The 21,788-nt window shown below is 41.6% G+C and overlaps 1 protein-coding gene across 8 annotated transcripts in view; it reads right to left on the reverse strand.

Annotated features, from left to right (window-relative positions):
* cbarpb (CACN subunit beta associated regulatory protein b) overlaps positions 1-21,788 on the reverse strand; it is a 262,852-nt gene that overhangs the window by 170,274 nt on the left and 70,790 nt on the right. For all 8 annotated transcript variants that reach the window (XM_073068267.1, XM_073068259.1, XM_073068261.1 and 5 more), the window contains one exon: positions 7,933-8,078. In XM_073068267.1, coding sequence (XP_072924368.1) covers positions 7,933-8,078 — 146 coding nt within the window. The remainder of the gene's footprint in view (positions 1-7,932; positions 8,079-21,788) is intronic.

A 21,788-nucleotide genomic window follows, 5' to 3' on the forward strand; every position in this document is an offset into this window, starting at 1 on the left:
TAGGTTCTTGATTAGTAAGGACATCAAAGGTTATGGGGAGAAAGCAGGAGAATAGGGCTGAGAGGAAAAATAAGGCAAGAATAGCACTGGAAGTTCAGATTAAACAGATTGTAAAACCTAGACGTGGTCTAGTCTGAGCAAGCAGAATAAACATACTTCAGAATATAAATAGTTAAGCTACAACACCATAGTTATATTCCAAAAAAAACTTGTGTCGTACAAAGTTGAGTTACAGCAGAAGCAGCTGTAGTTGCCTTCAAAGCACAGGCAAACAGGTTTTCCCAAATGTGATCACGCTATAATCAATGTGGCCAGCATAATACAGTGTTCTCCAGTCCATCAGTCGCGTTACCACCATCTGGCATTATGGAAACACATTAGAGCAGAACTATCTACACAAGTTTTTTTGTAGATAAATGGACCATGACCATGACCATGACCCATGAACAAGAACTCACAACTTATTTTTGTTTATTAGGTACCTCCTGTACCTAATAAAGTGACCATTGAGTGTATGTTCATGGTCTTCTGCTGCAGCTCGTCCACTTCCAGGTTTGAAGTGTGTTGCAATCAGACATGCTCTTCTGCACACCTCCGTTGTAACAAGTGGTTATTTGAATTATGGTTGCCAACCTGTCAGCTTGAACCAGTCTGGCCATTCTCCTCTGACTCCTCTCATTAACAAGGTGTTTTTGCCCACAGAATGCCACTCACTGGATGTTTTTCCTTCTTTATCTTTATCTCTGTAAGCTCTAGTTTGTGAAAACCCCAGTTCAGAGATACTCAAACTTCCCTCTCTGCCATCAACAATCATTCCACAGTCAACATCACTTAAATCACTTTTTTTTTTCTCCTTTCTGATGTTTGGTCTGAACAACAACTGAACCTCTTGTCAGCGTGTTCTTATTGTGTGTGTGTGTGTGTGTGTGTGTGTGTGTGTGTGTGTGTGTGTGTGTGTGTGTGTGTGTGTGTGTGTGTGTGTGTGTGTGTGTGTGTGTGTGTGTGTGTGTGTGTGTGAGAGAGTGTGTGTGAAAGAGATTTCTTACTATAATTTGCAGCTTATTGCATGTATTTCACAGTCCTGCTGCTGCAAAACAACAAGTTTTTCAACATATATCAATGATAATAACCCCAATTCTGATTCTGAAAATGGCTAACCCAATACTAAACCGTTCAGAAGCTCTTGACTCTTTGACAGGCAGCTGTGCTACACACACAGAGTTGGTGATAAGTATTGGTTATCAACTACTTCTAATTCAATGATGTCACGTAGACCCATCATTTAGGAAGTGCATCTAAAATGTAGATTTCCATTAGACATAATGATAGAGTACATTTAATAGCCAATTCATTTTACATTCTCCTCCTGGGATAGGACCAAGTGTCCCCAAGGTCCATCAAATCATCTTGGCGAAGACAGATTGTTATTGCCACTAGCTAGGTTGTTAACGGAAACACTGAACATACTAAAGAAGTGCATGGATGCAGGTTTTACATTTATCCCACTATACTTTTTTCACTGTGATTAATTGAAATAATCACCCAAACCATACACCAGCTCTAATTCAAATTAATTCTTCCATCCTTTCCAAAATCTTGCGATATAAATCTAAGGCATATGGAAACTTCAATTCAGCTATAAATCAAGGACAGTTAACAACTCTGTTTTACAGGGAACCATCTGATGAATATTTGGGTTTTTGAATGAAAAGTGGCTGGACCAGATCAACTGGGTTAATATTTATTCTTTTTAAACATTTATTTCTTTAATTTCTTGGAAGGATTTGTATTCCAAGAAAGAATACATTCGGAGGAGTTACAACATGATTTCTGAGCTCTGTCCATCATTTTATTCATATCTTCAAGGAATTGGTGGAGTTTCTCTGACATCATGCATTGTCTTGATGGGCTGAATGGTCTCATGTGGCTTAAGGAAACATGAATAACATTTCCTCTGGTGGTGAAGATTTAAATTGGGAAGATCCTTGATGATTTGGAGAGTCATGGATTTTCTTGACCATAAAGGATTTGACAGCCAACCTAGCCATGGGATACAAACAGAGATGGCTTGCTTGTCCTAAGTTAACTGAAGTCAAAGTGCATTTATTAGCAAAGTAGGTATGTAGAATATAACTCTGAGATTCATCCTCCTGCAGCCACAAAACAAAGAAGCTACCTATCCAAAGATTTTTTTTTTAAAAAACTACTTAATGGAGAAACTCAATTCAAACAAATCAACATCTTAACTTGAATTCTTAATCAATCCATTTGGTGCTTTCAAGACCAATTCAGCAAAATATTTTGTCGCTGTTAAAATAATTATTCAATCATTTCAGCTTCGGCGTTAAACTTGCCACTCACAGAGAGATGGCAGTCTCAGTGAGAAAAGAAGTAACTTTCATTGATGTAGCACCCAAAAAAATGCACCAAAATGCTTTTCAAGAACATAGCAAGCGCAGCCCCCTCACTGGGCTCGTATTGAAAATCAGCTGACCTTGCTAACAGCCACGGGGTTCAGCGGTGAGAAGGCTACCTTTCATAAACAATAGGCGTCTAAGGCCGGTGTGATTTGGCATTCAACCAAACGAGAACGCTGTGATGTTCCAATTAAAGAAACCTCGATTTGAGCAAACACTGCATAAATACTGCCCAAACACAACTGTCAGTTGGCAAGAAATAACAAATCTAATGCTGCATGAAATTATATAGGAAGTATATTTACAAATGTCAGCTTTATCGAACAGTCACTACGGAAAAGGGAAGACAAAAGAATGGCCCAACCGTTGAAGCTCATCTTGAAGTTGTCGTTTTCCTCACGCGCTGGACCCACAGTCTGTGTGAAAGCACATACCACATTCCGAACTTCGCCGAACATCAATCTCAAACAAGCAGGCTCTTTCTCTCAGGAGCATTGGCCCTTCCCCCTCGGAGCCATTCATCTGCACAAGGCACCTGTGCAGCAGGATGCTTCCCCCAATGTCCTCAGCCACCTTTCCTCCTGCCCTCTCCACAGCTCCGCACAAAAAAACCCACAAAGTCCACCAGTGTTAGTCACAAATCTCTAGAAGTGACTAAACACTTTGATGAAGGTAGAGCAGTAGATGTAGTGTATATGGATTTGAGCAAGGGATTTGATAAGGTACCCCATGCAAGGCTTAATGAGAATGTAAGGAGGCATGTGATCCAATTAAGTATATGTTCGGCACAGTATTATGGGCCTAAGGGCCTGTATTATGCTGTAGGTTTTCTATTAGTCCAGCTTTTTCTAGAACCTTCTCCCAATTCCACCATCCTAACTGGCTGACACAACACTCCTAAGTTGAACATCATAGCCCTGTATCTTTAGCCGAAAACCCAGACATGCTAGCAGCAGGACACGCTGCTTCTACAAGCTACTAAATCAAATACCTTACAGCATTGGCAGTAAAAATCGTAACCAGGGAATTACACAAGTAAAAGGTATTAAAGAACGGAAAGGTTCATAGACATGACAAGAACTCAATATACACTCTGTTGCTACCGAACGTAGTGGCCACTGGGTGTATGTTTGTGGTCTTCTGCTGCTATAGGCCATCCACTTCAATGTTCAACCTGTTGTGCATTCAGAGATGCTTGTCTGCACACCACTGTTGTAATGCATGGTTACATGAGTTGCTGTCACCTTCCCGTCAGCTTGAACCAGTCTGGCCATTCCCTCTGACCTCTCTCATGAACAAGATGTTTTTGCTCACAGAACTGCCACTTATTGGATGTTTTTTTTTGTCTTTTCACACCATTTTCTGTAAACTCTAGAGACTGTTGTGGGCAAAAATCCCAGGAGATCAGCAGTTTCTGAGATACTCAAACCACCCCATCTGCCACCAACAATCATTCCATAATCAAAGTCCCTTGTAGATCACATTTCATCCCCATTCTCATATTTGGCCTGAACAGCAATTGAATTTCTTGACCATGTCTACATGTTTTTATGCATTGAGTTGGTGCTAAATGATTGGCTGATTAGATATTTGCATTAACGAGCAGCTCGATGGTTGTACTAATAAAGTGGCCACTGAGTGTGTATCTGTTTCCTTATGGTGCACATATATGTGCTATTTATCATTAAATCCATATCCATGAAATTTCTCTTGTTATTTACATCATTCCAGCTTAGCTCAGTTACTGTCTCACTGAAGATTTAATCCAGATAAGTGCAAGGTTTTGAATTTTGGGAAGATATATGAAGGCAGGACTTTCACAGTGAATAGTAGGTCCTTACAGAATGTTGTAGAACAGAGGAACCATGGAGTACAAGCACATGGTTCTCTGACAGTGCTATCACCGATAGGCAGGATAGAGAAGGTGACTTCTGGCATGCTGGCTTTCTTCAGTCAGGACACTGTGTGTATATACATTAGCGAGGCTGCATTTGGAATATTGAGATTGGTTTTGGACACCCCTCTATATAAAAAACACCATTAAGCTGGAAAGAGTACAGAGGAGATTTATGAGGATGTGGCCACGACTTGATGGATGGAGTTACGGAGAGAGGTTGAACAGGCTGGTACATGTTTTCATTAGATGGAATGATGGGGTATTTTACACAGGTGTGTAAAATCACAAGTGGTATAGACAGAATGAATCTACACAGCTTTTCCCCCCAGGATCGCAGCATCAAGAACTATTGCGGAGGCTTAAGATGAGAGGGGAGAGAATGAATAGCAACCTGAGGGGGCAATGTCTTCACCCAGAGGGTGGTCAGTATATGGAGTGAGCTGCCACAGGAAGTGGTTGAGGCAGATACATCAACAATGTTTAAAAAGGTACTTGGGCTGCTACATGGATGAAATTCAAGTTCAAAGTAAATTTTATTAACCAAGTATGCATATGTAACCATATATGCCACCGATGCCTGTAAGGACTTTGTATGTTCTCCCCGTGACTGTGTGTGTTTACACCAGTGCTCTGGTTTCCTCTCACAGTCCAAAGATGTACTGGTTGGTAGGTTAATTGATCATTACAAATTGTTCTGTGATTAGGCTGGGATTAAATTGGGGATTGCTGGATGGTATGTATCTCAATAAATAAATAAAAATAGGCTGAATGGCCTAATTCTGCTCCTGTGTTGTTGTGTATTTAATATTTCAATAATACATGAGTAATGCTGCAGAAATATTGCTTGATCAAACATCCTTTGTTATTTAGACAAGTCATTACAGGTTACATGTAAAAGTAAGTGAATGGTATACGTCATTATGCCACCACATCATATGTGAGTGCCTCATTAAAGTAAGAACAAGATAGACAAAACATGTCCCTGGGCTCCTTTGTTTTTCTTTTGATTAGTTTTTGGAGTCTATAAGACATAAGTCTTATAATCTTATGGGATTCATTTTCTTGCAGGCATTCACAGAACAAAAATAATACAACAGAATGAAAATCTACACACAAACAACAACAGGCAAACTGAGCAAATACAGTGAATGAATAAATAAATAACAAGAATAAATAAATACTACTGAAAACATGAATTGCAGAGGTTAGAGATACACGGGTCAAACGTGGGCAAATGGGACCTGCTTAGGTGAGAATTTTCATCAGACTGAACTAATTGGACGGCTGGAGCCTGTTTCTGTGCTGTACAGCCTGACCGTTGTGAGGGCCAAGCCCTCCCTATAGACTTCAGCATGCAATCTAAGCTAGCGTTCTGAACACCCAGTGCTGAAGGAGGGCAGTTGTTATTCAGATGGATGCAACAGATTCTATTTCACTCTTTGAAGAGCAGAGAGCAACCACTTGTATCCTCTCCAATGTTACTCCCTCATCCAAATAACCGGTAGCAGCTCCTGCCACGTGCTTACATTTTGTGGAAATATGCTCTGTATTTTCCTTTCCCTGTTTATCAACCACTTCATAACCGACTGCAGTGCAACGTACTCCACTACTTGAACTACTTTTGGGGTGAGCAGAAGCAATAATAATTCTCCATCTTCTGAGTTATGACACAATATGGGCTACAGTGCTCTCCCCACGGAAAGTCACACGTCCACATCTATCAGCACGGCTGCTCATATTCAGATTCATTTATTTATCACATGTACATTGAACAGAATAGAATCGGACTTTATTGTCATTGCTCAAGATAGTGAGATTGTGGTGCTGCTCCAGAATGTGCAAAACAGATATTTAATTTTTTTTTAATTCCCATTTTTACATGCAGCATGCGGCTTCAATAGTCAATAACCAACACAACCTAAAGATTTTGTTTTATTTACAGATACAGCATGGAATAGGCCCCTCCAGCCAATCGAGCCACACAGCCCAGCAACCCTTAATAACCCCCGATTTTACCCCAACCTAATCATGGGACAACTTACAAAGATCAATTAACCGACTAACCAGTACATCTTTGGACTGAGAGAGGAAACTGGAGCACCTGGAGAAAACTCACGCATTCCACAGAGAGAAAGTACAGACTTGTTACAGAGGACACCAGGATTAAACTCTGAACTCCAACACCAAGTTTCAATAGCGTCGCGCTAACCGCTACACTACCGTGGCTGCCAAGACGGGCTGGAGGCAGCCTGTGAGTGTTGCCATGCATTCTGGCACCAACGTAGCTCGTCTATAATACTCACCGAACAACAACAGCAAAGCTAATGCTGAATTACGGACAGCTTGGTGCAGCGGACTTGCTTCCACTTGGAAGCAAACTTCTACTGCAAAGATTCATTTGGATTCCTACTGCCAGCCCACAGGTCCTTCCACTAACAGTGCAAGGAGACTGCGCCACAACTGCTGGTTCAGGTTATAAGCTCAGTACAGTGCTGCACCCCAACACAACCCAATTCGAACAATTACGTAAAAGAAGAATCTACTATACAATATCACTACATAAGAACAGGCACCATGGCAGTGTAGAGGTTAGCACAACATTATTGCAGCTCTGGACATCGGAGTTTGGAGTTCAATCCTGGCATCCTCCGTAAGGAGTCTGTACGTCCTCACAGTAGAATTCATGGATTTTCTGCAGGTGTTCCGGTTTCCTCCCACAGTCCAAAGGCGTACCAGCTAATAGATCATTGTAAATTGCCCCATGATCAGGACAGGGTTAAATTGGGGTTTGTTGGGCAGTACGGCTTGAAGAGCTTATCTCAAAATAATAAATAATTTTTCATTTAATTCTGGGCTGGCAAGGGTGAGTTGGGCTGAAGAGCCTGTTTCCTTGCTTTTTTACCCCGTGGCTCTAACTTTGCCTCAATTACACAGAATACAAACAAGGCCTTTGCATCTGAATCATCCAGATAGCTTGTAATCAGAGTATTATTTTCTGCAAGTGGAAAGACTTTGCCTGAAATCCTGTGAGTGGTAATAATGCGATCACACAAATCAAGTATGATGTTCTCTCAAGGCGTTGTTCCCTTAATGGAGAACTCCTGTACATGATTTTGTTTAACATGGAGAGGGTGATGCACAGGCAGCCACCACATGGTCCATGAGAGATTGGGGTCAGGGTCCAGTGGCATGGAATGCAAGACGACTGGTGACCCTTCACTGCCGCAGCCCTCTTCCACCTTCACTGCCATGGTGATGTGCCATCACCTTCTGCCAGCTCCACTGCTGAAGTGTTGGTTTGATCGCTGTTTGTCTGGAACCTCCCCCTCGATCTTCCCGCCTTGAGTGACTCTACAAGGAACTAAGCTCCAGATGGCATCACTCTTGGGATCTCAAGCCTCTTTACCACGACAAAGTGGCAATCTTCAGAGAAGCCCATGAGTAGACCAGTAGGTGATACACACTTAATACCACACACTGATACTAATCAGGTATGTGCATCATAATTTCATCTGCTGAACTTCCTGAAGACATAACCATTACGAAAATATACAACTGAAGTCTTACAACTTCGATAAGTAAATGGAATCTCACTGAGACATTCAAAGTATGTCTTACCTTGAATATCTCCGATCAGTTTCACAGCATCTCCTGCAGATAATCAGGATGCCGGAGAGAAGGACTAAGGTCCCACCAATGAAGACGGAGACCAGAACAAGCAGCAGAACATAACCATCCTGGACACTCGGATCTTTGGGAATAGCCTGCCGGAAAGCAAAGTAAATTAATAAAAGTGCAGACGTCTAGCATTTGCAAGAATGACTCATAATTGTTAACAGTAAGAATTGACATTAGGATGGAAAGGTATACAACCCAGATACAGATTTGAACATTATGGAATTAGATCTAGGGACAGTGAGAAATAATGCTGTCCATTTTAGTTTTATCAGAGATAGAGAATGAAATCAAACCATCTATCCCTTGACAAAATGGAAACAGTTTACTCAACGTTCAAGGAACTCAATTTGCCTCATTATATGATGAACTGAGACCGAGGCTGTGGGCCTACTCCAGCTGCTCCAGGATTCAGATCTGTGAACTCAATTCGGTTCGGAATGCTGTTGCTTGCTTTCATTGTTTGAACAATTTGGGTTTCCTTTTCCTCTTTCTCTGTGCATTGGACGCTGGTCTTCTTTTTAAATTTAGTTCTTTCAGGTTTGTTGCTTTGTGGCTGCTTGTAAGCAGTAGGTTGTATAATTTGTATAATTTATGCATACTTTGATAATACCTGTCCTTTGAATCCTTTGAACTCAACAGGTCAGGCAGCCTCCACGGAGAGGAATGAACAGTCAATGTTTTGGGCTGAGGTTCTCAGCCTGAAACGTCACCAATTCATTCTCTCCATAGATGTTGCCTAACTTGCTGAGTTCCTCCAGCATTTTGTGCATGTTGCTCAGGAATTCCACTAACTGCAGATCCTCCAGCATTTACTTAATATTCAATGTTGCTTTTTGATCAAAATGAAGTTTCATTTATTTAATCCATGTATCAAAATGGGAATCTACTAGTTACCATAATGGTAAACACATTAAAAATGTCAGATGATTTGAATTAAAAGAGGCATGTAGATGACTAGTGACATAATGATCAGAGACCAAGTTATGTAAGAACAAGATCCTAATTTAACCAGTTTTTGTTTATTGTTGCATTGAAAATGTAATTAATTTAATCTTAAACTACTCAACTTTTCTGCTGCTCTGTAAAGTGTATCCTGGAGAACTGGTGGGAGAAAATATCCCATGACAGGACCATTGCATCTTTCTTCATATACCAAGGGAATTACTATATAATCATATCGTGATAGTTAATCATCACACAAGTTCATTATGGTACACTGTGATATTATAATGGACACATACTAAAATATTTTATGAAATTGTATTAGAATATTAATTTCACTAGCACTGTAGGGAGAAATATTTCAGGCAAATATTCTCATTTATTTCTTAGGTGACACCTGGGCTGGCACGCACAAGTTGGGCCGAAGGGCCTGTTTCTGTGCTGTTTTACTCAATGACTCTAATTTTAACAAAGGCAACTTAAAGGAAGCTTGCCTCGAGAACCAAGGTACCAGTAAAGACAACTGACAAAAGCAATGTGGTGTACAAGATCATCTGTGGAGACTACAACCAGAACTACATCGGCGAGACAGGACGTAAACTCTCAACTCTCTTACGGGAACTCAAACTGGCAGTACAGAGATATGATCCACTGTCACTGATCTGAGTATGCAAAGACCAAGAAGGACTCCACTTTAACTGGGACGTTATGGAGGTTCTGGCGCAGGCAAACACAAGGCAGGCACAAGAATTTTTAGAAGCGCAATTCTCTTCTGATAACTCCATAAACAAACGTATCAAATAGGCACCATCTATGAACCCCGAAGAGCCAAGGAAATGCAAGCCAATAAAAGTCAAAGGTTAACTGAAGGGTTAGCCAATCAGGATCAAGGCAAGTGTACAAGGGCCTATATAAACATGAACCCTCCCAGAGAGGAACACAAACAAATGTACACTGAGGATGTCACTTCGACTGGTGATGAAACACCTGCAAGCTAATTGCCAAGCTCAGCAAACACCACAACATCAAACACCTCAACCCGAGCCATCAATATTCATCACCATCCCAAATCCCACTTTAGCGCAGAAATAATGGCACTCTAATTAATTTTGATAATTGACACCAATTAAATGTGTCTTCAATTATTCTTAAATTTTGGCTTAGTCACCTTTTAATAATTCAATTGAACTGTTTTTTAATGCCTGTAATTGTCAGAGACATTTAGAATCAATTGAGAGGGTCTTTGAGAGCATAAGCTCTCTAAAGGTTGGTGCTGAGGATGAGCCTTAAGTTCCACATCCTGAGGCTCAGGCATCACTTGCAAATGATTCTATTTCACGGGGTCTGTCCTGAGCTCAGCTAGGCAAGCAGAGCGAAAATGGCTGCAGGGATTTCAAAGAGAAGTCAGTGAGCTCGGCCAAGAGTAACCCAGCCCGTTAAAAAACAACAGAATCCCAAACTAAATTTACCTGCTTTCCTTATGGATGAGATTTACTGAAATCAGTTAATTATTTTACAAAGGGAACATGGCATAGTTACAAGGTGCAAGAGATCTGATCAGAATCAGATTCATTATCACTGAAACTTGTTGCTTTGTGACATCAGTACATTGCAAAGATAAAATAAATTAAAAAATAAATAAATAGCGTAAGATAAAAGCAACAATGGCATAGTGGCCATGAGTTCATGGGCCATTCAGAAGCTGTGTCCAGAGAAGAAAAAACTGCTTCTGCATCATTGAATGTGGGTCTTCAGGCTCCTGTACCTCCTCCCTGATGGCAGTAATAAGGAAAGGGTATGTCCCAGATAATGGGGATCCTTAATAATGGTTGGGTTGAGTTGCTCTCCGATTTTGGCAATTTACTTGTAAACGTTTTGCCACCATGCAAGGAAAGATCGTTGGTGCACTGTTGATTGTGGTGTGTCCTCCCAATGCTTGGCCTTTATATACTTTTCAATCAGGCATTCAGAGGTACAAAAGCCTGAAGGCACACACTCAATAATTCAGGAAAAGCTTCTTCCCCTCTGCTACCTGATTTCTGAACGGACATTGAACCCATGAACACTACCTCAATATTTTTTATTTCTATCTATCAATATCGGGGATATTTACAAACCGTATTAAAGCTTCAAGGTCTGTAACATAATGCTCAGTTCTGCCTCTTGTCAAAGGTGGTCAGGAAGCTCTGCTAATTGAGCGGAACCATACAACCAGCTGATACTTACTGACATGTGCCCTCATTAATTCGCACCACTGGATACTTGGTTGTGAGCATCAGCAAGAACGAGCGTCTGCATCCAAGCCCAGTTAAACACGGGCAGGTGGGGCTTGATGATGGGACTCGGCATCCTATTGGTTAGGTTGGAATGGTCAACCCATTTAAGGATCTTCACCTCCCCAGCAGGCGGGTGAGTAAAAGGGGTTACTATTTACCATTCGTGAAGTTGATTGTTTATTAAAAATGTTAAGTGGTAAATCGCCCAATATTTTAAACCATAATTCTGTCGAAGAAAGGAAATGTTATTTGTACTCCTTGATGCATTTTAAAGTGTAAAATCACATGCTTCTTTCATTTATACACATAAGCTTCAGCACCAGCTGACTATGTATCACATCAATGCATTCTGGCCAAAACTAAACACTACAACTGGAGATTAGCTATTCTTCAGGGAGACTCAACTCTGCAAGCACTTGACAAGTAAAGTCTCTTCTGTTATTGATTGTGTGATGGAAGAAAAGGCAGTCAGGCAGAGGCATAACTTCAGAAGAATGTCTCCTCATTCATGTCTGTACTCTGCTGTCAGTTCCTTTTGGAGGTAAAACTCTTAAGACTCTTCCTACAGGTCTTCAACTAACCTGCCTACTTATCTTTAGCATTCTGAAGTGACTCTAGGTTCCCTGTCTGACCATTTTGAAGTCCTGAACAAACTCTACAGAAGTACGTTAGACAGTATTCTGCCTGGTTGCATTTCAGCCTGGTGTGGAGCCTCAAATGTACAGGATCGCAAGCCAGTTCCATCATGGGCACAACCTCTCTCACTATCAAGGAAATCTTCAAGAGGCAGTGCCTCAGTAAGCGAGCCTGGCCATCCAGAACATGCCCTCTGAGTGTTACGACAATCAGGGAGGAGGTACAGGAGCCTGAAGACCCACATTCATTGTTTTAAGAACAACCTCTTGCTCTGCACCATCAGATTTCTGAACGGTCCATGAACACAACCCTGCTATTGCTACAGTAATTTTTTTTTTGTCTTGCACTCTACTGCTGTCACAAAACAACAAATTTCACAACATATGTCAGTGCCGGAACCCTAATTCTGATTGTTTGATTCAAGGTTTCCCATAGTCTATCACTGAAAGCTTTTTTCAAACAATCCAGAGAACAGTCAGCGTCTCAACATTAGACTTCAAGAGGCAGTCGTCTTAAAGCAACAATTACCCTTCTACAATCAACACAACATGTTCTACTCTTGGTATTGGACCCTCGCGTTCCTACAGATGGTGAATGGACAATAAAGCCAAATGGAGGCAGTAGATTTATTAGAAATTTGCAGCTTGGGTTCTGATGTTATTATTCTCATTACTGCGAAACTTACTCACATGTATTTTTAAAAACCTCAAAGTAGCCATGATCATAAGACAATTAACACATAAGAGCAGAATAAGGCCACTTGCCCCATCAAGTTCGTTCCACCATTCAATCATGGCCGAACGAATTTTTAATCCTCTCCTTGGCCCCACTCCCTGGCCTTCTCCCCGACAAATTTCATGTCGTGGCCAATCAAGAACCTATCACTCTCCGCCTTAAATATACCCAATGACCTGGCCACCACAGCTGACTGTGGTAATAAATTCCACAAATTCACCATCCTCTGGCTTAAGAAATTTCTCTGCATCTCTGTTTTAAATGGATGACCCTCTATTTTGAGGCTGTGATCTCTTGTCCTAGACTCCCTACCATGGGAGACATCCTTTCCACATCTCCTCTGTCTAGGTCTTTCAACATTTGAAAGGTTTCAATGAGATCCTCCCTCATCCTTCTAAATTCGAGCAGGTACGGGCCCAGAGCTATCAAATGTTCCTAATATGATAACCCTTTCATTCCTGGAATCATCCTTGTGAACCTCCTCTGAACCCTCTTCAGTACCAGCACATCTTTTCTCAGATAAGGAGCTCAAAACTGTTCTCAATATTCAAGGTGAGGCCTCACCAGTGCCTTTATAAACCCTCAGCAACACATCCCTGCTCTTATATTCTAGACCTCTTGAAATGAATACGAACATTGCATTTGCCTTCCTCACCACCAACTCAACCTTTAGGGTGTTCTGCACAAGGACTCCCAAGTCCCCTTGCATCTCAGATTTTTGGATTTTCTCCCCGTTTATAAAATAGTCTGTACATTTACTTCTTCTACCAAAGTGCATGACTGTGCATCTTCCAACACCGCATTTCATTTGCCACTTTCTTGCCCATTCTCCTAATCTGTCTAAGTCCCTCTTCAGCCTTCTTGTTTCTTCAACGCTACCTGCCCCTCCACCAATCTTCATATCATCTGAAAATTTGGCAACAAAAGCATCTATTCTATCTTCTAAATCATTGATATACAGCATAAAAAGCAGCCACAACAACCACCCCTGCAGAACACCACTAGTCACTGGCAGTCAACCAGTAAAAGATCCTTTTATTCCCACTCACTGCCTCCTACCAATCAGCCAATGCTCTAACAATGCGAGTAACTTTCCTGTAATACCATGGGCTCTTAACCTGATAAGCAGCTTCACGCATGGCACCTTGCCAAAAGCTTTCTGAAATCCAAAAATACAACATCTATTGCATCCCCTTTATCCACCCTACTTGTAATCTCCTCAAAGAATTCCAACAGGTTACTCGGGCATGAGATTTTCCCTTAAAGAAACTATGCTGGCTTTGTCCTATCTTGACATCCAGATGCATCTTGCATTCAGAAATAAACCATTTTGTCTTGTGGAATGCTAGGCTCCCCATTGACTTCCTGTACAAACCTTTATATTAAACATGAGGAAGTCTCGAAAGCACCACACACAAAATGCTGGAGGAACTCAGCAGGTCTGACAACATCCATGGAAATGAATAAACAGTCAATACTTCAGGTCAATACTCTCTTTCAGGACTGAAAAGGAAGGGGGGGGGGAGACAAGAGTAAAGAGGTGGGCAGTTGGAATGGAGGCTGGCTAGAAGGTGATAGATGAAGCCTGGTGGGTGCCAAAGGTGAAGGGCTGAAGAAGAAGGAATCTGATTGGAGAGGGGAGTGAACTATGGGAGAAAGGGAAGAAGGAGAAGACCTAGAGGAGGTGATAGGTAGGTGAAAAGAGGTGAAAAGAGGTAAAGGCCAGAGTGGGGAATAGAAGAGGGGATGGGGAGGAAAAATGTTTACCAGAAGGAGAAATCAATATTCATGCCATCAGGTGGGGGGGCTACTCAGACAAAATATAAGGTGTTGCTCCTCCACCCTGAGGGTGGTCTCATCTTGGGACAAGATGAAACAGGAATGGGAATCAGAATTAAAATGTTTGGCCACCGGGAAGTTCCACTTTTGGCAGATGGAGCGGAGGAGCTCGACGAAGCAGTCCCCAAATTTATGAGGGGTCTCACCACTGGAGATCCAGACGCATCTGGAGCACCAAAATCTTTATACTGTTTACATTAGGCGACTGTCTTAAACTAATGGCCTGTCAGTTTCTTGTTTTGTTTGGAAAGTTGCCTCAAGGAAAGTGATGATGAACTGGCACAGTTTTATCACCAGCCAGAATAATGAAAGCAATTCAATAAACATAAATTCCAACATCCTGGATATCATCTACACACAGTAGCCACTTTATTAGGTATACCTGTCCACATGCTCGTTAATCAGAATCAGATTTAATATCAGGGGCAAATATCTTGAAATTTGTTGTTATGTGGCTATGGCAACAGTGCATTGCAATACATGATAATATATGAAAAACCGAATTACACTAAATACATATATTTCTGAATGGACATTAACCCATTAGCCTCGCTACTTTTTTATTTCCGTTTTTGCTCTACTTATAATATAATAGTTAAATTAAATCAGTAGTGCAAAAATGGAAATTAAAAAGCAGTGGTTTGAATATCTCAGAAGCTATTGATCTCCTGTGATTTTCAAGCAATTTACAGAGAATGGTGTGAAAAACAAAATAAAACATCCTGTGAATGGCAGTTCTGTGGACAAAAAATATCTTTTTAATGAGAGAAGTCAGAGGAGAATGGCCAGACTGGTTCAAGGTACAAGTCGATGGGAGTAGAGAGTTTAAATGATTCGGCATGGACTAGATGGACCAAAGGGCCTGTTTCTATGCTGTACTTTTTTATGATTCTATGACTCTAAGCTGACAGGAAGGTGACAGTAACTCAGATATCTGCTTTACAACAGTGGTGTGCAGAAGAGCATCTCTGAACAAACAACTTGTCGAACCTTGAATTTGGTGGGCTACAGCAGCAGAAGTCCATACCGAGTTCCGCTTTATTAGGTACTGTACCTACTACTGTACTGTACACTACTAAAGTGACCACTAAGTACACAGAAACCTTTAACTGTGTGTAGCTAATACTAAATAAAATAAAACTATTACTAATCTAATTAGTTATCTGATCTTTGTCTTGAATTCTGTAGTGTACTTCACAACATTTTGGTAAGCATATAGACAGGCAAGGTTTAGAGCAGGGGTTCCCACCCTGGGGTCCACAATCTTCTAGGTTAAAGGTAAGGGTCCATGGCAAAGAAAAAAGTCTGGGAACTCCCGGTTAAGAGGGATATGGGACAAACGTAAGCAAATGGGGAACAGCGGTCAGCATAAATGAGTTGGGCCAAATGGCCTGTTTCTGTAATGTATTACACAATAACTAAGACTTTTAGAAGCAGAGGAGAAAAAAAAACACTGCAGTTGCAGGGGTAGAATAGCAAAGTGGTTTGCTCTGAAATCCAAAGGTGTGTTATTATAATGTTGAAGATCAAAGATCCAAGTACAGTTATCAAATTATGTATACAGTATACAACCTTGAGATTTCTCTTTCCCACAGGCAGCCACGAAACAAAGAAAACCATGGAAGCCATTTAAAGAAAAGCATCAGCCCCATCTCTCCCTGCCCCCACGGGCAAAAAAAAAAATCAAATCAGGCAAATGGCAATAAAAAAAACCGGGCAAAAAGCACATGATACAAAACTCAAAACTGAAAGAGTCCAGGCATATTCGGTTCAGCTCAGTGTTCATTAATCCATGTTCAAAACTAACTACAGTCATTTGAGAATTTGTATTTAGATTTTTTTTTCAAAAGTCTGGAATTAAAATGTTGCTATTTAACTGCAAAAGTAGCCATGAAGCTAACAAGCTGGTTAATCTTACGGAATAAAACATTTTATGCCTACTAAATCCAGTTGGTGGGTTACTCGAATGCACGTGTCCAGTGAAGAGGAAGACTGTGGTCTCAATAATATACCGAATTCTGTACTTGTCACAATAATCCACAAACTAAGTCAATTAATCTTCAGGTGAAAACTTCAACATTCAATGTAAACAGGAGGACCCGCAGTCACTTCCAATAACAAACCCATAACGAGTTTTTAAGATTGTCAACACAGAAGTATTAAGTAATGGCTTGGGCATCCCATAATACAAGTGATGTTATAGACACCATATATCCACTTGGATGACACCAGGAAACAGTGTAAACAGTAAAAACATTAGTTACTGGGATAATTTCCATGCATTTGAAAGGAGATTAAATAAATTCTATTTAAAATCACACGGACTTTTATTAGGTTGCATAGTCAAGAATTGTTATCAAGGATAAGAGGCCAATATTGAGTAGAGAGCCAGACTTTTTCCCAAGACAGAAATGGCTAACATAAGGGAGCATAATTTTAAGATGATCGTTGGAAGGTATAGGAGTGACGTAAGAGGGATTTTTTGTATACACAGAGAGGTGAGGGCGGGGCATATTCAAGGCAAAGTCAGTGCGGGCAGATCGGAGTGAAGGAGAGGCGGATCAGGGCCCGTCCGCCTAAACTGAGAGCAAGGTTTGATCAATCTAAGTGCTGGGCCAATTTGGAAAGGTCAGGTACGGCCCAAAACGTGGTGGTGAAGTCCGGGCCCAGAGCGTATCAAAGCGACAGGGACTGAGTCCTAGAGCAAGGAATGACCCAACGTTCAGATGATTTAAACACTGGGCCAGAAGGATTGTAAAGGCAGAGAGTTGGGACCAGAGGCGAGAGTCGGGCCAGTTCTGATTGCTGCTGCACGACATTTACTCCATTCTTTGCTGCACTGAGTGATGCACCATCAATAACTCACTCTGAGACGTAAGAAGCAAGATATTGGCTTTTATTGACTGGAAGAATGAACAACACTACATCCTGGAGAATGAGGCTGGGCTCAGGCCTCAATCGCCTTTATACAGGGGTCTGTGGGAGGAGCCACAGGAGCAGTCAGCAGGGGTCTGTGGGAGGAGCCACAGGAGCAGTCCAGACAGGTATATCTAGTTCACCACACGGAGGCTGTGGCCCTGTTCTGAGCTTCAAGTCTGCAGGATTTCTTTCATTTTAAATGCTATTTGCTTACTTTTATTGTCTGCACAGTTTCTTTTCTCTCTCTCTCTCCTAACCCCTCCCCCCCCCCCCCCCCCAATGGGTGTTTGTCAGTCTTCCTTTTTTTTTTATGGGTTCTCTTGGGTTTCTTGTTTTGTGGCTGCCTGTAAGGAGATGAATCACAAGATTGTATAGGGTATACACATTTCAATAATAAATGTATTTTGAACTTCGAGGGGCAGGTGTGTGGAATGCCCTGCCAGGGTTGGTAGGAAAGGCAGATATGTTAGTGGCCTCTAAAATGAGAAAATTTACAAGGATGTTGCCAGGACTGGAGGACCTGGGTTATATAGAAAGATTGAATAATTTAGGACTTTATTCCTTAGAATGTAGAAGATTGAGAAGAGATTTAATAGAGGCACACAAAATTATGAGGAGTATAGATAGGGTAATTGCAAGCAGGCTTTTTTTCTACTGAGGTTGGGTGGGATTACAACTGCAGGTCATGGGTTAAGGGTGAAAGGTGAAAAGCATAAAACAAATATGACAGGAAACTTCTTCACTCAGAGGGTCATGAGAGTGTGGAACAAGTTGCCAGCACAAGTGGTGAATGTGAGCTTAATTGTAATGTTTAAGCGAAGATTGGTTAGGTACATGGATGGTAGTGATGCACCACCAATAAGTCTCTGAGACGTGAGGCGAGATATCGGCTTTTATTGACTGGAAGAAAGAACAAGCAGCAATTGACCACCATGCTACATCCTGGAGACTGAGGGCAGGTCTCAGGCCTCAATCGCCTTTATACCAGGGTCTGTGGGAGGAGCCACGGTCAGTGGGAGGAGCCACAGGAGCAGTCAGCGGGGTGGGCGTGTCCAGACAGGTATATGTAGTTCACCACAGGTAGGGATATGGTTCCGGTGCAGGTAGATGGGAGTAGGCAGCTTAAATAGTTTCAGCATGGACTAGATGCACTGAATGGCCTGCTTCGGTGCTGTACTTTTCTATGACTCCATGACACAAAAATGGAGGGATATGCAGGAGAGAAGGGTGAGATTGATATTAAGGCAAGTTAAAAGGTCAGCAGAATGGTTTGGGCTAAAGGATCTGCATTGTGTAGTAACGTTCTATGTTATATTTAAGGAGCCAGTGACAAGGAGAATGCTATTAAAGTTTTAAATGAAAAGAAGTAAAAACAAAAGGGGCAAAGTATCTTTACACAGAGAGAGCGCTCAGTCATGAAAACTTTTATGAGGATAGTAAATAGATATTTGAAGCTAAGGGAATATCAACTATCAATAAAAGCCAGTTAGTGGGACTAGGTTTGTATTGTTCTGCAAAGATACAGTGTCACGATAACTTAAAAGGCCTCCTGCTATGCTAAGTTTGCAAGTCTGAGATACTTGGATCATAATAGAAACTATATGTCTGAAGCACTGACAGCAGACAATGTTCCTTCTGTTGATGCTGAAAGGTTACAGAGAGAAGACAGGAGAATGGGACTGAGAGGGAAATGGATCAGCAATCATGAAATTGCGAAGCAGACTCGATGGTCTGAATGGCTCAACTTCACAGCAGAAAATGTACACAGTATACAATCTGATGCACCATCAATAACTCTGAGACGTGGGTTAAGGTACGGGTTTATTGGCTGGAAGAAAGCACAAGCAGCAAGCGACCATCACACAACATCCTGGAGACTGAGGGGGGAGCAGTGCCTCCAATCGCCTTTATACCGGGGTCTGTGGGAGGAGCCACAGGAGCAGTCGGGGGGGGGGGGGGGGGGGGCGTGTCCAGACAGGTATATGTAGTTCACCACACAATCTGAATGGCCTAATTCTGTTCCTGTGTCTTACACTCTTATACCTTATGGCCATCTCTGAACATCACTTAAGCTTATACAGAATCACTTAGTAGCTTTAACTGTTTTGTCAAGTTCCCCCTCATGCAATGAAAATCTAACCGTAGCAAAATCAGTCCTCTCTCTTTTGTTGCAATCAATGAAAACACATTTTGCAACCCCATAATTCACAAAAGAAATTCCAGTACCATATGTGAAAAACTTTTAGAAAACTAAAATCTAAGACCCTAAAAGCAAGCATTTTAAGATTTCAAATCCAGATACAGCCTTACATAAGTGGTATTGCAGACAGTGACACTGGTTGACAGGCAGTAATAAAAGTTTTAGTTTATTTCACGGCTGCCTGCTGGAGGACGCATCTCAGAGTTATATTCTATATACATATATTGTTGATAAATGTATTTTGAATCTTTGAAACCTATCCTGCAAAGTTGCACAGAAAATCATTCAGGGCTAACACTTGTGCTTAAGTCATGTAGACTGATCTGGAAAGGAAATTATTCTGATGCAGCTGTAACCCTTAATTAGTCTTTGTCCCTTCACTTCTGTTCAGATTTATATTATTTATCACATTTACATCAAAACATACCATCTTTAATTATTTTTTTGTATTTGTACAATTTGTCTCTTTTGCACATTGGTTGTTTAAGAATATTTGTAGTTTTTCATTGATTCTATTGTATTACTTTGTTCTACTGTGAACACCTGCAAGAAAATGAACCTCAGGGTAGTGCATGGTGACAGGTACGTACCTTGATGATAAATCTACATTGAAATTTGAACGTACAGTGAAATGTGTCGTTTGTGTTAACAACCAACAAACTCAAGGACAGAACAACACACACAAAATGCTGGAGTAACTCAGCAGGTCAGGCAGCATCGAAGGAAGTGAATGTTATGGGCCGAGAACCTTCTTCAGGACTGCTGAACCTAAGGACATGCTGAAAACAGCCCACAAGTGATTCCAGCACCAACAAAGTATGCCCACAATGTTCACAACCAAAGCAGCAGCACAAACAACTGTTGTGTAAGTAATATTTGAGTAGTATTGCAAATATGTTGTTTGATTAAGCATTCTTTGTTGTTTACAGGATTCATTATGCATTATGTGTAAAAGTATGTGAATGGCATACGTCATTACACTACCACGTCATAAGTGCATGCCTCACTACGTAAAAATGGAAATAAACTACACACATTTATCCCTGGGCTCCTGTATCCTTTGTTTGTTAGTTTATGGAGTTACAAATCATAACAACAACAGCACAACAGCAAAGCATGCTCCTTTCTCACCCTCTCACCCAACTGGTGACCCCTGGCCCTCATGATTCCTTCAGGACATTCCCTTCAGAAACTGGTTCCCGTCCCTCATGCAATTTGCACTCATTGCCTCAACTTGAATCATTACCCTCAGATGCGAGTAGTGAGAGGGAGGCAGTCATTTGATCATCAGAAACAGCGAGGAACTTTACACATACACAGGGTGGCAAGAGGCCATGGACTCAGGCAACTCCACTGTGAGCACACTTTCCATACTGTCAGGGATATCGGACTCCGACCAAGTGTGGTTGAGAGCAGTGATCAGCTGTACAGGCATTTTAATGTGCATGCTGAATTGTGGCCAATGCTGGACCCCACCATTAAACATTAATGGTAGGAGTCAGGACATGGCTGTTCTCCCATTAAAGAACTCCTTTATTACTGAGAGAGAAAACTGGAGGGAGAACTTAAAGGGATTAACAGGACATTTTTACTGCAGTGATATCTGGGGTTTGAGCTTCGATTGGCATGAACATCAAGTTCTCTAACACCCTCTCCCTTCTTATTGTTTGTCCATTCTCCATTCTGGCTCCCCTCTCATCCTTTCTTTTCCTCACTGCCCATCATCTCCCTCTGGTCCCCCTCTTCTTGCCCTGTCTTCCATGGTCCATTCTCCTCTCCTGTCAGATTTATTATTCTTTCTTTTCTAGCTGTCACCTCCCAGATTCTCACTTCATTCCCCCCTCTCACCTTTCTTCCCCTCACCTGGTCTCACCTCTCACCTGCCAGATTGTACTCCTTCCCCTCCCCCCGCACCACCTTATTCTGGCTTCTTCCCAATCCCCCTTCTTAATCCGATGAAGGGTCTCAGCCCAAAATGGTGACTGTTTATTCCTCTCCATGGATGCTGTCTGAGTTGCTGAGTTCCTCCAGCATTTTGTATATGCTGCTCAGGATCTCCAGCATCTGCAGAATCTCTTGTGTTTGAGTATTCCTTCATCCTGAAGCAACCGGAGAGCGGTACTTAGTCCTGGATAATCTATCTGCTGGTGGGTCTGTCAATTTGCTGTCAGATGGATGATGGTAAAGAAAGGTTCCCCTAACCCCCCACCATTCTATCCATCTCTGTGCGCACAAACTCAGCACCAAAC

The sequence above is a fragment of the Hemitrygon akajei genome, chromosome 16, assembly GCF_048418815.1.
Source record: "Hemitrygon akajei chromosome 16, sHemAka1.3, whole genome shotgun sequence".
NCBI lineage: Eukaryota > Metazoa > Chordata > Chondrichthyes > Myliobatiformes > Dasyatidae > Hemitrygon > Hemitrygon akajei.